General features: G+C 31.1%; 1 protein-coding gene across 1 annotated transcript in view; it reads right to left on the bottom strand.

The window, feature by feature from the left end:
- LOC139529985 (atrial natriuretic peptide receptor 1-like) overlaps nucleotides 1-13,467 on the bottom strand; it is a 37,824-nt gene extending 24,357 nt beyond the window's left edge. The window contains exons 1-9 of the mRNA XM_071325990.1: nucleotides 13,311-13,467; nucleotides 11,954-12,063; nucleotides 10,951-11,085; nucleotides 6,834-7,058; nucleotides 5,971-6,182; nucleotides 4,154-4,258; nucleotides 2,764-2,896; nucleotides 2,353-2,489; nucleotides 696-807 (exon numbers count right to left, since the gene is read on the bottom strand). Coding sequence (XP_071182091.1) covers nucleotides 696-807; nucleotides 2,353-2,489; nucleotides 2,764-2,896; nucleotides 4,154-4,258; nucleotides 5,971-6,182; nucleotides 6,834-7,058; nucleotides 10,951-11,085; nucleotides 11,954-12,063; nucleotides 13,311-13,462 — 1,321 coding nt within the window. The 5' untranslated portion in view covers nucleotides 13,463-13,467. The remainder of the gene's footprint in view (nucleotides 1-695; nucleotides 808-2,352; nucleotides 2,490-2,763; nucleotides 2,897-4,153; nucleotides 4,259-5,970; nucleotides 6,183-6,833; nucleotides 7,059-10,950; nucleotides 11,086-11,953; nucleotides 12,064-13,310) is intronic.
- Nucleotides 13,468-18,093: the final 4,626 nt, after the last annotated feature.

Here is an 18,093-nt window from a genome sequence, read left to right as displayed (position 1 = left end):
GAACATAGAAAATGATAGTGCGAGTGGGGCATTCGTGTACTGGGAACACATTCTTGTTTAATGCAAAGTCAGACCAGGACTTTTATTTATGCGTTTTTTTGTTTTCACAACCAGTTATAAATGAATATACAGAGATATGCCATCTTTATTAAACATATCATTTACAATTGGTTAGTTAATACTAGTAGTGCAATCGTATCAGTAAATAACCAGTTATAAATAAATATACAGAGATATGCCATCTTGATTTAACATATCATTTACAATTGGTTAGGTTATACTAGTAGTGCAATCGTATCAGTAAATCAAAGCACGGGAGCGCTGTAAAGGCAGTTTCAATCTAGTCAATGTGTTTGTGACTTCCATGTTCACTCTTACGAAAATAAGAATTATACCTGTTATGAGACGTTATATATCAGTTTAACAAAAGACTTATGATAAACGCGTTTTAAAAATTATATATTTAAAGTAATTGAATAAAAAAAGAATGTTTATCAAGCCAAACGTTAGCTTTTAATATTTATATTGTATGAGTCATTTGTTACGTTTTGACTACTTGCATGTCTTGTTAACCGTCTTGTTCTTGTGATTCGGCAATTTGTTTAGGTTGTAAAGATGTTAATTAAAAAGATTGAAAACAGAAACAAAATGCAAGGAAAAATTAAATGACACACGATGCATATACGAATACTAACTGTTATCAGTTGGACATAACTCATTGTAGAAACCACAAGGAGGAGTGTCAGGTGGTGTATATGTTCTACTGGTTAAACCATTTCCCCATCGTATGTCATCAACATCTGTAACCTGGAAATATAAATTAATTTCTAAAACTACAAAGGTTTAAAAACGTGTCTTATCGCAATAAACCACTACTATTAAACATTTGCTCACTGAATGGAGATAAATTTTAAACGTTGAAATATTCTGTGCCCTTTTTTAATATTTCTTATTTCATTTTCTATACGTTGAATATCAAATTAACATTTTTCTTGAATATCGAATTCTCTATGCCTCTATCACAACGTTCTATATGTACAATATTCATTATTCAAAAACAAATTTCATAGTCTTCACCAAAAGGATTGCAGTGAATTATGATTCAGAGATCAGACCTATTACAAGATATGAAAAAGGGTATATGGATTTATATATTCATCAAATAATTGTATTACATCATAGGACGTATTGTCAGTCATACGTGTGATTTGGATTATTATTTTCTACCTCTTGAATTAGATAAGTTAAGTCATTTTTTTTTTTTAAGAATAAGAGATATTGTTTACATGAATACAGTTGTAAAAATATGACATTGATACTCGCAACACCAATTCCCTTTACAAATAAATGACAGTTACGTTATGCATGTAGCATAGGGACAACATAAAAGATGTTGTATAAATGTCAATGAGACATCTATCTTGCATTGTCAATTTTATTTTGTCAATCGAATGGATCTTTCCTCATTTTGGCCATGACATATATTAATTTGCTTTTAAAGGTCTGTAGTTATTATATGACCAGCGGGAATATATTTAATTGGGGCAACGTGCGAGAGGATTGGATATTACATCCAGAAGGTAAAGGTGTCTAATTCCCTCTTTTGATTGAAAATCATGGCTGCAGCGGTTTAAGTGTAAGCAGCCATAGATTTGTTGGAAATTTATGATGTTTTTTTTAATTTAATCCTTAGCGTGAAGTAGGATAGAATTAACGAATATCACTACCAATGTGTACATTAAAAACAACACATGTTTTGCTCCCATGAACTATTTCGATTTTGATAGGACAAATATGATAATTAAAAAAATCTGATGCGAGGGAGGGTATGTCTTGTGTAGAGCTGTTCTATTTTACCCCTTGTTAGAAAAATCTAATAAATCTGTAGCTAGCATATACTTTTTTTCTGAAATAACCGCTCAGAAAAATGTGTTTAAATCTTTTAATTCTCAAACTCAACATTTTCAACTTTTAATTTACATTTTTTCTGGTTAGCTACCGAATAATTTTCCGAGCTCTATTGCTATTATTATTTTTTGTTAGGACTCAGAATAAGAATAAAGGTTATGTAGGGTTTTTAGAATGCAATTTTTAACACAACGAAATCGGAAAAAATACCAAACTCAGAGAAAGATTTAAAACGGAAAGACCTTAATCAAATGGCAAAATCAAACGCCTAAACAACTCATACAAATGGATAACACTTGTCATATGTTTTTATTAAACTTAATCTTGGTACAGGCATTTTCACATTTAGAAAATGGTGGATTCTACCTTGTTTCGCTAGCTGAACCTCTCATTTGAATGCCAGTCGTATAAACATCAATTATGTTGACGATGAATCGCACTTACCGTTTCAATGGTTCCGTTAATTTTCGTGTAGTACAGATATGCAACCAGTGAAAACATTCCAGTTACGTTTAAATCGTAGATAGATAAATATGGGAAACGGTCAGCAAACTGAGTGAGGATGATCTCGCCTGATAAACCTATATAAGTAAACGAAAAAGTATGTATGAAAATATATATTGAGATATATTGCTGACATTTTTGGTGTTATCAGTTTTGTTTGACGTATATTTAAATTGTCATTAAAAAACGTAAGATTCTGACCTTTATCGTGTTTGAGTTATCATCAAAGCATTCAATGACATGATCTAATCTTCACAGACAACACATAACTTTTTTTCTATTCTTGCTTCAGTCATCACATTACCTTCTAGACAAAAGAATATACTCAGCCTATGCGTTTGAAAACAATACCTTGAAACGAAACATCGACTGCGGCATTCCTTATACTAGTTCCATTAACAGCAGTGGCATTACCGCCAGTCATATTTAGAGCTAAACCATACAGCATTACACAATCATGTAAATAGATCGAATATGAATCAGGCTGCAATAGAAACATAGAAATTTCAACTCAAATCAATTATATGATTTTGTAAATATAAAAAAGTAAATCATAAAAATACTGAACTCCGAGGAAAATTAAAATCGAAAATCCCTAGTTAAATGGCAAAAGCTCAATAAATGTCATATTCCTGACGTGGTACAGGCATTTTCTTTTGTAAAAAATGGTGGATTAAACCTTTGTTTGAAGCTAGTTAAACTTCTAACTTGAATATATACTTGTAGACGAAACGCGCTTTTGGCGTTACAAATCATGGTCTCTATGATGAGTTTATTTGAAACATACTGCTGACTTTAAGGAGCTGCAGAAAACCAAAAACATAAATTCTTCATCCTCTTAAATTCCGTCATTTATCAAACATTCTTATTATTTTGACTAGAGCTCTTTAATCGAGTCATGGGAAAAACAAAGCGCGCTTTGTATACTGATTAGATAAATATAAAGAAGATTTACAACAGTGTTGGATATTTGAAAATAGCTTGAGCAATTTTGAGAAAAATTCTAAATATTTGAATGTTTACATAACGATTACATGATAAAAACAGATAGGAGCTTTTAACTTGAAGAGTTTTTACTTCCCTCAAATTTGGTAATTTATCAATCTTTTTGAATGTTTGAATTGGGTGCCTACGATGTTTCTCATGAAGAAGTTATGTAAAAGTAAAAGTTATTAACTTTGAAAAATTCAATCTCAGAAGATCTAACTAAATCGTGAATGATCTCGTCTTATTTCAGTATCTGTATTTTGATTTAATCGTTTACAAACATTATACTATGAGTACTATTCAGTTTTTTTATAACTGAAAAGACTGAAAATCTTTTTAAATAATCATTTCTACAAAGACTTGAGAATGGAAAAGGGGAAATTGTCAAATATTCAGCAACAAAACAAACGAGAACACAATATCTCAAGGCTACCAAAGGGTCTTCAACGTAGCGAGAAAATCCCACACCTGGAGTCAGGATTGATTTGGTTCCTAATTAATAGAAAGCAAACAAAATGCAGAATTCGAAAAAATGCGGACAAATTGCTGTGTCCACATATGAAGATGAATATGGCATATTGGCGGGTATAATTCTATTGATAAATATTGTCAAAATTTAGTCAAAATAAGTATAGTTCTTTTAAAATTCTACATGTACAATATGCTAAATTTCAATGCTGTTTTTTACTGAGTTTTACAACAACTTGGTTGATTTCAATTTATGTTCATGTTAAATACATTTCAATAGTTTTACCTGCAGTGCTTTCGGCATAGTGCTGTCATTACCGAACAACGTCTGTGCAGCAGACACAGCCTTTACCTGCCAATTCTGATCAGTTTTTGTTTCACCCAATATGATCTAAAACATTCATTTATGACAACTAGTGGTATTAAACAAACAAACCATCCTGAACTGAACTCTTCCTATTTTGGCACGTTTTGAAGATTAACTTGTTGACCAATGATACTATCAAAATGTATTCCGTTTTGAATTACTATGCGGTATGGATTTTGCTTATTGTTAAAGGTCGTACTGTGACTTACAGTTTTTTATTTAAATGTCATTTGATCTCTTGTCGAGAGTTGTCTCATTGGCAACCTTACCACATCTACTTTATTTTACAGTGAGACAGCTAAATCCATAAAGCTGTAATATTTCATTTTTTACCAAACAAATTGTGTTTCAAATCCAGTAGACGATTGCGAATTCTTATTTGTCACAATATATTTGCCAAAATAAACTAGTAAAATCAATTTGTTCAAAAGTACCAAAAGCAAGGTTCTTTGAAAATAATCTTACTTGTTTATGACATAAATAAATCATTTTTGTCGATTGCTCTTCACAATGCAATGTTGCTGTTATATCTATTTTTCTTAACAAGCAGTTCCTACTTTTGCATCGTAGTCCCTATAAACTACCAAATGCTGATGAAAATTAAAATATGCTGATACCCTGAAATTCAATTGGGAGAAATAAAATTGCAAATACGCATGACGGTCAAGTTGAGAGAGCACACAAATGATTCAAGTGACACAGACGTGACATCAAACTGGATTTATCGTTGAACTCACTCAAAATCTGATTTTGGCTAAATAAATTGCAAAAAAAAAAGGCGAGAGATAGTAAAAAATATTCAAACTCATAGTCGATGACAAATTAACAGCACCAATGCAATAAAATGACCACAAAATAGTGACTGTACACACATTAAAAAATAGAAAAATAAAGACGGAGCAACACAAAGCCAGGCATTCTTCGGAGAGGTAAGCAGATCATGTTTCACATGTAGCAACCTTGGAACTGCTCGTGTAAGTACTTAACAATATTTCTAATTCGGTTGAGTCACATTTTTAGTAACTTCAATTGAAACATTACTGTCGTCGTTATTCCATAAACTATTTTCGAAAGGATGACATCAGAGTTCTTACTTGGAACCATTGTTTTAATATATTCCCTGAAAGCAGCAATGTTGTATCAAGGAAATATTATTGTAAGCTCTGGAATATTGTATCAACCTTGTGATGTTTACCATATATGCAGGCGACGCTGTAATGTTGCTACATTGAAATGGAAAGTTAACGATGGGGAAGCAGAATTTGGCATATTTGTCGAAAAGTTTTGTTTTTAATCGACCTTCATTGTCTATTTGTAGACGTATGTAAGATATGAGGAATACTTAACTGTACCTTTTTATAATGGGCAAGATGTTTTCAGCTTTGAATAATTTAGTGAGAGGATAGCATCTTTAAAGCAAAACGTGAAATATAAAGATAATACTAACTTCTGTTCATTCTGTCTTCGAGGTTCCTGTATTTTTTATATTTTTTTTATTTGTTGCTGATTGTTTCATATTTGATTTTAGTTGATCAAACAATGAAATAAGATTGTTGTCAAATTATCCAATTAGACATATCGATCTTGAAACGTAATTTAACTTGTCAGGAAACTATCAAAATACACTAAAATATATTTGACTGAAAGAACCAATGTCTAAACCTGATTTCATAATTTTGCGGGAAGTAGTTTTAACCATGAAGATATTAGTTTACTATTCTATAATCTGTACCTACATACAACAGATTTTCAAATCCCTTTCTTGCAGCCTCGTCATCAGCATCCCCTTTCTTCCAAAAATCAGTGCTTTGTAGATTTTTCATATCAGCTGGTGATGGTAAAGTAGTTTTCACATAGAAAAATTGATAATCTCCGCTAGACATTCCAAGTCTATCAGCGTGGATCATATACTTTCTCAGTTCCGAATCAGATACAACCAAAATAATAACTGTAATCAGGTTTACAACAAATTAACATGCACCGTCAATAATTACAATGCTATCAGGCTCTTTCAAACTACTTGCCTATGAAGATGAAGAAATTCTGCCAAAAAATATCGGTTTAAAAAAAAAATAGGTGCATTACTTACAAGAACTTTCAATCGCAAACAAGACGAATAAAATGAAAAATATCTGCTACGCACTGTTTAAAGTATAGTCAGAACTTCATGATGTCAACTTTTGTATGAGGACGTTTATCAAACTGTTATATAAATAAAGGATAATTCATATCCTGTCAGGCGAAGGAGTAAACAATTATTATCATATTGACCAAACCCATCAGTTAATTATAATTACTTTCTTTCTATTCAAAAGAGAGTGTAAAGCATAAATACTAGTATTCAGATAAGAAATTAATATAAATTATTAATATAACAATACAGTTGCATTGGAACTGCACGTTAAGCGGTATGCTAGACAGTCTTTTTGAAGTGATAAATCTGTTAATCGCTTGAAGTTAAAAAGTAAATAATTATTTGAATTCTTTTATATTACAAACTATTTTGTGACGCTTGGTTTCGGTAGACCACATTTTAAGCTATATTTGTGTGTTTTGTTTTTTTAATTTTGGGACTTGACTTACACAAATTGGTACCTACTTCTGCCTTCATATTTGATAGCATTAAACATTTCATCTAGGGATGTTGCACTGATGTTGGGGCTGACCTGGCTGTAATGATGAACTAGATTAAAACCAATGACAGAGAAAGATTGTACGGCTGCTTCTAGTGAATTAGCATAAGCAATACTTTCTGGCGCTGCAGTCGATATCATAACCAAACGGAACCAGTTGAGTCCACTGAAAAACAATATGCCAATGCCACCTGCAAAAAATGTTCAAATATATTACAAATGGATGAATAAAGGCAACAGTAGTATACCGCTGTTTAAAAGTATATGTGACTTTTTTTAATAAAACTAACATAAAAATTAAATATCGAAGTGTTGCAGAATACATATTTAAACTATCATGATATAGTTACGATGGAAAATAGAGGCGAAAGACACCAGAGGGACATGCAAGTCGACAAAAAATGATAACGCCATTATTAAAAAAAACCAGACAAACAAAAGTAAACAAATCACATCATAAAAAACTTAAGACTAAGACTTAAAACACGAAGTAATCTCAGCTGCTACGGAAGGATAAGCAGATCATGCTCCAGAAATCGGCTTCATTGTGTTGCATATTTTAGTACAAACCCGTTTAAAAGTATAATTCGGTAAGTCACATTCAAGAAAAGGGGACGGGTTGTAGTTTGAAACTTACGTAAATTTTACCCTTGATAACTAGCAAATAATATTTTTAGACTTTTATCTGACTAAAAAAAATAAATGTATTATGAAGAATTCGATGATTTATGTTCTACAGGTTGTTACAAAGTAAGAAAAACATTTTGGAATAAGAATTATTACATTTAATTAAATATTTGTATATTTTTTCAAACAAAAGAAAAAAAGAAAATAATTATACATAGTTTTCCGATAACCGGGATTACCATGATGCTTTGATGACATTTTTTCTGGGCATTGACTTGTTTAATAGGCAATAAGCCGCTTATAATTACTAATCCATTCAGCAAACGAATGTAGTCATTGATACGAAAATCACATATTCTTATCAAAGCTTACCATAATTTCTAAATGTGGATATGAAATATAGGTTAATTTAATGATAAAACGCAAAGAATAACTAACGTAAAACCATGGAAGTATATATATAAAACTTCCATGGTTAAACTAAAACTGTATCGATATTCTTTACAAAATTGTTTAACTAAAATCCAGAATGTGAATCGGGAAAAAACGACATCAAATTCCTCATGTCAAGTCTAGTCGATACACCTGACTAGTCACTTTAATTTTCTTTTCTTTTTTCAGTAATAAAACTTATAAACTACATTACAAGACAGGCTTGTGTCATTCATTTTCGTTTTGTAGATAGCTATAGTTAACTCATAGATCGAAAATAAACTGACAACGACAATGCAACATACATAGAAACTAACTATTAGATAACAACTGACATATTCCTGACTTGGTACATGACATTTTAATAAACCAATGGTAGTTGAACCTTGTTTTTTGGCTAGCCAAACCTCGCGCTTAATGACAATGTTAAACATACCGCTAAAAAGACAAAATTACATGACAGGAATACAGTACAAATAAATGCAAGATCACTCAGCACAGGAAAATACATAAATAAATAATAGAATAGTACATTTCGACATGTTAACCACAGAATATCAACGAATACCTCAAAATGTAGGACATTACACAAAAACAGCATTACACATATTCTTATCAAAGCTTACCATAATTTCTAAATGTGGATATGAAATATAGCTTAATTTAATGATAAAACGCAAAGAATAACTAACGTAAAACCATGGAAGTATATATATAAAACTTCCATGGTTAAACTAAAACTGTATCGATATTCTTTACAAAATTGTTTAACTAAAATCCAGAATGTGAATCGGGAAAAAACGACATCAAATTCCTCATGTCAAGTCTAGTCGATACACCTGACTAGTCACTTTAATTTTCTTTTCTTTTTTCAGTAATAAAACTTATAAACTACATTACAAGACAGGCTTGTGTCATTCATTTTCGTTTTGTAGATAGCTATAGTTAACTCATAGATCGAAAATAAACTGACAACGTCATGGCTAAAAAGGAAAAAGACAAACAGACAAATTAAAGTGCACAAGACACAACAAGGAAAACTAATGACTAATCAACACGAACCCCACCAAAAACTGGGGTAGATCTCTGGTACTCCGAAAGAGTAAGCAGATCCTGATCGACATGTGGCACTAGTCGTCTAGTACTTACTGTCTCTCTCTGATCAATTTCTTACTGTTATGAACAACAATCAATTTCATCAACCGAATTAAAACCCAACAAATACCTCATGATAGATGCAAGATGGCTTTAGTTGTTTTCTTTTCATTTCAATATTTAGAACATACTTTCCAGATTTCAGAACCGAAATAAATTACTGTTGCCTCTTATTGGACAAAGCCTACACTACACTTTACAGGTATTCTGAAGATATATTCTACATAAACAAGTCTATTTTATTTTCAAATAAGTAATTTATCAGATCAAGTTAATCTAGCTTTAGCTGACAGAACGATTGACTGAAGACATTTTTTGTAAAACAAAATCGACTCGGATTCGAACAAATAATTATGCTTAGATTTCTTGATCGACAACACATTTGTTACTTTAACGAGATAAGACGCTATTATTATCTTTAAACTTCTCGTTCCTTTATTAAGGTGATGTCCTCTCACTATATAAGTAAAAGGTTTGTTACTACGTTGAAAATATCTATCCCATTAAACTTGAGATAAAAGATACAAGAGCTTCAGTTACAAATAAAGGCAACAGTAGTATACCGCTGTTCAAAAGTCATATATCGATTTAGAGAAAACAAATCCTGGTTACAAACTAGAACCGAGGAAAACTTATCAACTATAAGAGGAATACAAAGAAATAATAGAAGCACTGAAGTGTAATAAAAAAAAAACGACAATGCAACATACATAGAAACTAACTATTAGATAACAACTGACATATTCCTGACTTGGTACATGACATTTTAATAAACCAATGGTAGTTGAACCTTGTTTTTTGGCTAGCCAAACCTCGCGCTTAATGACAATGTTAAACATACCGCTAAAAAGACAAAATTACATGACAGGAATACAGTACAAATAAATGCAAGATCACTCAGCACAGGAAAATACATAAATAAATAATAGAATAGTACATTTCGACATGTTAACCACAGAATATCAACGAATACCTCAAAATGTAGGACATTACACAAAAACAGCATTACAGAGTTACGAACTGTATGTTTAGACACATCGTATATATCAACCAAATCATGATATTGTCTATAAATATTTTTAATCTTCCCTCCTTATAACTTTGCTGGAGTAGTTTCTGCGTAAGGAGCACACTCCTGTACATGATGTTCGTATAGTGTGAAATAGATGTATGATTTCAGCTTCACAATTGTGAGTTTTCCATTTCTATGTAGCAACATTCCAGTTTCAGAGTATGCATATTAATTATATATCCCCTATTTGATCTGATATTCGAGAGCTTCCATTTCCTATCATGATTTCCATTATATAGGTGTTGCTTGGTTAATAGTTATGGACGACGGATATGTTCAATAATTATAACAGTACTTTCTCTTTTCCTCGAATTTGACATTCCGATTTTATACCTATCACCTGGTTTGTATTCGCATGAACAACACGACAGGTGTTAACAAGTGTAGCAGGATCTGTTTACTCTTCAGGAGCAACGGAGATTTCCCCAGTTGTTTTTATAGAGATCGTGTTGCTGAGTTTTTAGTGTTCTATGTTGGATGTAATGAACTATTGTTTGTCTTATTTGTAATTTTGTAGGTGGGTATGGCATTGTCAGTTTTTGATTTGTGATATTTTTCGGTAACCTTCCGTTTGTCTAATAATTTCGAGAAACTGTTCTGCCAAACTATATTTGCCTTTCTCAAGTAAAGAACCTTGTCAGTGGATGACTATGTCAAATGTCAATATTTTTTTTATATTTGGTGATGATGGCAGATCGTTTTTTGAAACGCAAATTTTCTGCCATCAAGTTTAAGAGCAGAATTTGGAATAACGTATTTGAATGTTATATGAATAATTCAATCTTAATCAAATTTACCTAGTTGAGAGAGCGGATAAATAACACGGACTAGGGTGGTCACTTTAGTTTTATCATCAAGGCTTTCTTCGTTTGCTAACCAACTAAACACTGGTATATCTCTGTAGGATGCTAGTTCGGCAATAGGTATCATTGCTGGAATATTCAATTTGAAGAATTATTCCAAATAATTTTAAAATAGTCATTAGAAAACATGGCATGTCTCGCAACTGCTCGACTTTTCCTGAACATTAATGAACTTTTGATAGTTCATGAGTACATTGTGAACTTACAAGATTAAAAAAAAGTCATTTTACATTTTGGCAATGTAGTCAATAACCCATGTTGTGTATATTTTTCAAATTGAATTAAGAAAAACACAATTCGGATGCAAACTATTTCTTAATTATGGTTGTTAATCTATAATAATCAACATTTATCATTAATCTATGTAGATTCAGAAACTATTGCTACGTTTTTATTAATGCGAACATTGCGAAAGTTTCACACTAAATAATAAAACTCGCATTTATAATTTCTGATAGTAATTTTGTCTCATAATTTTTGTATACTGCATTAATAAGGTATCACATATTTCCCAGAGGACAAGTAATTGAACAAATTTCTCAACTTAATGTAGCTCAAATATTTCAACTCGAGTTAAAGCATGCGACAGATTATATTATAAGATGTTATATGTGAAGTATTTTCTATTTGTGTCTTAGTGGATTTGTTGAAACCAATAACAATGGAAGTGTAATTTTACTATTATATCGATTACACATTATTAACTGTTGCTAGTCAAATTTCATAACTTTCTCCTATAAAAGTTCTTCTTTCCACCATTATTTATTTATTATTCTATTTTGAGTTTTATAGACTGTTGGCTTTGTCTTTTCGTCGTTATTCGTTTTTGTTCCATGCCATATCGGTTTCTCTTCGATTAATGAGTTTTAAATATCACTTTTCTATATAGTCCGTCTCCTTTACATCCATCTATCATTGGCCATATTTTATAATTTACCCTCTGTACATGGCGGTCCTACAATGACGTCAACATGGTGGTGTACGAGATAATCAGTCAAGATTCCAATACTCTGTTTGCTGTTACATCCAGAGTCCAGATAGGTCACACTTAAAAATGCATCAAAACTTATGAATAAGATTATTTCGGGGAAGATGGAAAATACAACATATTCTTTTCAGCTACACCTAATGTGTAACTGATTGACAAACATATGCCATTTGTAGAATTTTTTATGTGTATCACAAAATTTGGCTTTTGCATGATTTTTATGTAACTTTTACAGTCAGGGATAACATGATGTATTTACTAGTTTTTATTGGCTTGGAATTAGTTTCAGTAACTGCAGTTAGTCTAATATCGGTGATATGTGTCGTGTGTTTTACCTTACTTGCTTCTCTTCCTTATGATCGTTTGGGTAAAGATAATTGGTTCGATGGTGTGCTCACAAACTTGTTTAACCCCGCCAAATTCTCTGTGTGTCTGTTCCAAGTCAGGAACCTGCAGTTCGGTGGTTTTTGTTCGTTTAAGACTCTCATATTTGTTTTTCGTAAATTATTTTGTCATAAATAAGGTCGATTCTTTTCTAGTTTAAATTGTTTCAAATTTTGTCATTAGCGTTTTCTCATTGCTGAAGGCCGTATGCCGACCTTTAATTGCTTATAGCCATTTCATTGGAATTGTGGTGGATAATTGTCTCATTGGCAATCATACCACAGCTCCTTATTCTTATACTACATAAAGATTTTCGTAATACAGGGCTGTTTCCCATTCTTGATAAGACAACGTTAACAGGTATCACTTTATTGTCTTTGTTTCATTTTTGAGAGATTATTTATAAAAAATATCGGGTTTTTTTTTAATTTAAATCTACCTCTCGACACAAAAAAAGAATGCCTTCTTACGACTGAAGCGTCGGTGAAACTTCCAAGTATCACACGGACGCTGCCAGTTAGGCATAAAAGTCACCAAATGTACACACCCTCTCCGCAAAGATCACATTGTCGCACGGGGAAATTTAGGCAGGTCACTACTTAAAAGTAGAACTTCGAAACATCACCTTAGCAAAGGGTAAGGGGGAAAAAATACAGTACTAGTTCAAGCTTGTGTGTTTTTTCATAATTGCAGTGACGAAAAAACATTTTAATGCGACTAAAAAGAATTCATTGAGATAAAATAATTATCGTTTTTTTTTTAATTTGCAGACTATTACTTTTATAAGTCTAAGACCTTAGAAATTTGTGAACAGAACTAAACACATAGAAAAAAGTTCATTGGACATTTTAATTTTAATAGAAAAAATATTTATACTGATTTGTCATTTCATTTTAGCTATGACAAAATTAAGACAAATTACCTTATTGAATTATTTGGTAGTATTCCTTGGTTATAGATCTTCTGTAAAGCCAGTGACAATGCTGGCAGTGATGTAGAAGCGTTGACTAGAAGACTGGAACCCGGTATTAGACTATAGGGTGCCATCCATACCATTTGTGTAGTATCTATCATAGGCAGTCCAATGAAAATAAATAAAAGACTTAAAAATAATCCGTTAATCACCATATTTCTTGAGATCCTTACATCATTTCAAATTATCAATATATATATATATATATATATTGCTATGTGCTAATATAATTATCACATTTCTCTCTTTAGCACTTCACAATATGTATGTTTCAAACAGTCAAAGATGAAATCTTATTCGGAAACAATACACTGAAAAAATAACACCATGATCCTATAAGTCGCAGCAGATTTTTCACAATTTTCACAAAAATCTCGATTAAGCAGCAGATAAAAAATTAGGATATCCGCTGTCATTATTTTTACTAAGTATCATGAACTATCTTAAATTTTCCGTAAATTTTCATCAGGATAATTATCTCTAATCATAAAGAGTATCTCCAATGGACATAAATATGATCCCCGTAATAATAATTGATAAATTTCTATATCTGACTTCTTTGTTAATCACCAATCTCAATGATGGATCAGTAATGAAAACATTTTACGTAAATGACTTTCCTGTTCAAATAGACTTATTTAAATGTAAACAATCGTACATGGAACAAACAACCAAAAACACATTCCAACAAATTGTTAAAGTCAACATTGTCATTTGATCTCTATAGCACAAGCACTTAATCTCTTAGTCAATTTTAAAGTTGAGTTCTTATAGAAATCTATCTAATTACTATATTAACCTAATAGCTGGTGAAATCCAGAGAGGTAAAATAACATCAATTCTGCAGAAGATTTCAACAATTTCAATATACCCATGGCTGTTTACTGGTATAACATCAAACTAAATATTACATAAGTTACTCAAACAAGTTTTAATGTTTTAAAAATGGTTGCACGAATGTCATTAAAAAGATCCACTGAATCGCAAAGAGAACAATCTGTGTGTTTTTACGAATTTTAAGTCAAATCCGTTTCAACGACTTTTTGAACATTTTAATTACGCATATATAATCATGATAATACGTTAGTACACCATACACCATATTGTTTGGTTAATGTGTAATCAAATGTGAGATAATATGTTTTCAAAAACACACTCCTTTTTGTGATTTAAAATCAGAATGACGAAATTGGTAAATATTTTATCTTATCTAGTTTCAAGTCTTTGTTTAATCATTTTCAAACATATTTTTTTTAATTTTAATAGAGGACAGATTTTCTTTCCTTTGATTCCAATACTATGAACATAAAGCTTTCGTTTATCGAACTTATTTTCAGTTTTCTACTTTTAATGTGTATAGAAATGTTATATAGGGTATGTTGAGAATATGCCTTGTATATGTAAAAACAACTTAATGACATCTAGAGTTCAAAATGCTGTCAACTATTGTCGATGAATTTGTTTTTGTTTTTAATAGAGGAAAACTTTACTTTCCTTGGATTTCAATGCTAAGAATATAAAGCTTTGGTTAATCTAACCTTTTTCAGTTTTATACTTTGAGTGCATATAGCAATAGATATAGGATATGTTGAGAAAACGCCTAGTAAATGTAAAAACAACTGAATGACACATCTAGAGGTCAAAGTACTGTCGAGTATTGTCAATGTGGATGGTTACTGTTCATAGTCTCCACTTGACTTTAAGCAAACAATAATCAATCAATCCTGAATCATTTTATGTAAATTAACACTGTCGTTCCCATTCACAATTTGTTTCTGAATACACACGACTATTTTGTAGAACTTTAGTTGTTAGTTTAATCCCTTGTATAAAAAAATGTGTTTAAGGACTCTAATTCATAGTTAGATTCTTTAAAGGGTCACTAGCTGTCAAATTCATGTTCACCAATTTGACTCAAATTCTGATATTTCACTTATAACATAGTAAAACATTTATCCATAAAAAGTTTAAAATAAAACAATTTACAGGGCAAGGACTCCAGAATATGTAACTTCGTTTCGTGTATATTCTAGTCTAGACGCCATCTTATTAACTATCGAGTTGACCTCTGATGGATATATATAAGCTATATAAACATATAGATAGGAAAGAACTCGTGAATTTAGATTTTTCTAGGCCTGTTTAATTCTACATATTATATATTTAAAAAGAATGTTAATCATCGTTTTTACCAGTATAAGAATGATATTGTGGATCGAATCAGCCAGTCAAATGATTTCCCTTTGTTTCACTTTCAATGATGACATTATTTTCCTTTAAATTTACTCTACACGACACAATGCATGGGTTATCCATCTATAACTAAGGAGTTAAATTGAAGTTCACCTGAATACGGATTCATTAGGTCGAATTATTAACTTGCAAGTGAATAATTTATCATCAATGTTTCTTAGCTTATTTTGACTTGCCGTTTAAAGCGAATTTTTTTATTACTATTTCACTTTCAATAAATACCGAACTAAAAAAAATCATATCTTATATTTTTTATATATATTTCGTAGGCCCATTTACAAAAGCAGCTTTTTTGTGTCGATTAACCAAATTTCTAATTCCTTTCAATTTACAACTGAACGCGCTTTAATTCTTTCAATAATGCTTTTCCAAATCTAGGGGGAAAGGCGAGTCAAGTGAACACTTTATTCATAAGGTTTGATATACAAAGAATTAAGCTAAGATTTTGTTTCCGTCAAGACAAGAATCTTTTGGCAATATTCAAATCATATACGAGGCAGACAATAAGAACATTGATATAGAGGGGGACATGAGGGGGTCACTAGACATTTTATTGTACAGTCACATTCTTACTAGGGCAAAAAACGCAAAGAGTTTTTAACTGAATATTTTACAAAACGGCAAAATACAGTTAAATTCTCTGAACTTATGTCAAGTACAAGAAAACCAGTTCTGAAAAAGCTTTGTTCTTTTATAAAAAATATAAATACTAGTGTTTGTACTCCTGGCTTGTAACTTTTGTAACCTCTCTCGCTTGTTTTGTACATATTGTAAATATTTATTGTTGTATCTGTTATCTCTGTACCGATGTAATGCATTGGCTTTATGAGAATAAAGATATATATACCAGTTCATATTTGTAGGCAAGATTTATATTAGAATAGATGTCGACTTTGCACATTTGATCAATTTTCGAGTTTTCCATTATTATAGTGGTATTTTTTTCTTCTTGTAGCGTTGCTCAAAGTCGACATTGCACTTTAAATTAAGACAAGACAATATGTTATGAAAATAGATAAGAAAAGAGGATCTCGATATGAAAATTATTTCATAAATTATTTACCATGTAAGGAACATTATGATGTAATATTTCATGAATGAACTGATAAACGTCATTCAAGGCTTCCAATGTCTTTAAAGTACACACAATGTACTACTGGATTTCCGTCAACACAACAACACATGTGATATCTAGCCTTCGAGATAGTTGTATGCTTCCTATACTTTATTTACTGTTATTGAGTCTTATTTGCTACTTGTACATTTTTATAGCATATAAACAAATCAGACTTTCTATACTGTGTTTGCTAATTGGAACATTTGCTGCATGTACATTCTTATTTATATGTAAACAAAACCTCAATGAAATAACGATCCAGCGATACAATGGATGTGAAAAAAAGACATCCTTCTTTCAGATGCTAATGATAAACTCTGTGTTTCTAACAATCTGGTTGGTATATTTCTTTATTCTCAACAAACCAACTTGCACTGGTACAGAGCTTCCTGTTTGTCTATTTTAGTAGCAGTCTATGATATGAAGCAGATTTATAAATATATTTTTATTAATTATAACAATTGTGGACACAGATTAGTGTGAAAAGTATGTTTGGATGTTTGACAGTGTTTTCTGACATTTTTGTTTGTTTTGTTTTTACCAATAGGGTTCTATGTTATGCAAAATGACAGCAAACCTGTACCAAACTCTAATTATAGCAGCACCTTTTATTTAATATTAAGTTTCAATGTTCAAGATTGTCTTGGAGGATACACTACTTGAAATCAGTGACGACTGTTCAAAGATTTTATTTAGCTAGACATTGCTTTTAATATTAAATCTACATTTTGTACATAATGACAAACGTACTATACGTGCTTCGTGTATATGATATGATTTAATTATATATACTTACCGACCAACAGTGATTTTTTGCTATACTGTATGTATCCAAAGCCTCATGTCAAACAATCCGAAACTGGGATTTTGACTTAAACTTTGGACACTTAATTTCCCTTATTAGTGATTTTTTAGACAGTTTATGAACTAAAATGCATATCGGATTGTATGAAATTTTGCACTCTATGCATATGTTTGTTTTTATTGTTTAAATGGTTATTAATCTCTCTTAGAAGTCTTTATAGTTAAAGAAATATGTAATTTAAAAAACATGCCTGTTCCTAGTCAGGAGCTTGTTATTCAGTTGTTGTTATTAAATTTTGTTGCTGTGTTATATATTTGTTTTTCGTTCATTTTTTGTACACTGAATAAGGCCCTTTGTTCCTCGTTTGAATTGTTTTATGTTTGTGATTTCGGTGCCTTTTATAGCTGACTATGCGGTATATGGTTTGTTCATTGTTGAAGGTCAAATAGTGACCTATAGCTGTAAAATTCTGACGTTTTGTCTCTTGTGAAGAGTTGCTTTATTGGCAATTATACCACATCTTTTTTATATATATATTTATACAGGATATAGTGCGA

This window comes from Mytilus edulis, chromosome 7 (assembly GCF_963676685.1).
Source record: "Mytilus edulis chromosome 7, xbMytEdul2.2, whole genome shotgun sequence".
NCBI classification, from domain to species: domain Eukaryota; kingdom Metazoa; phylum Mollusca; class Bivalvia; order Mytilida; family Mytilidae; genus Mytilus; species Mytilus edulis.
Note: the sequence above shows the minus strand (reverse complement) of the source record. Positions and strands in the feature narration are given on the sequence as shown.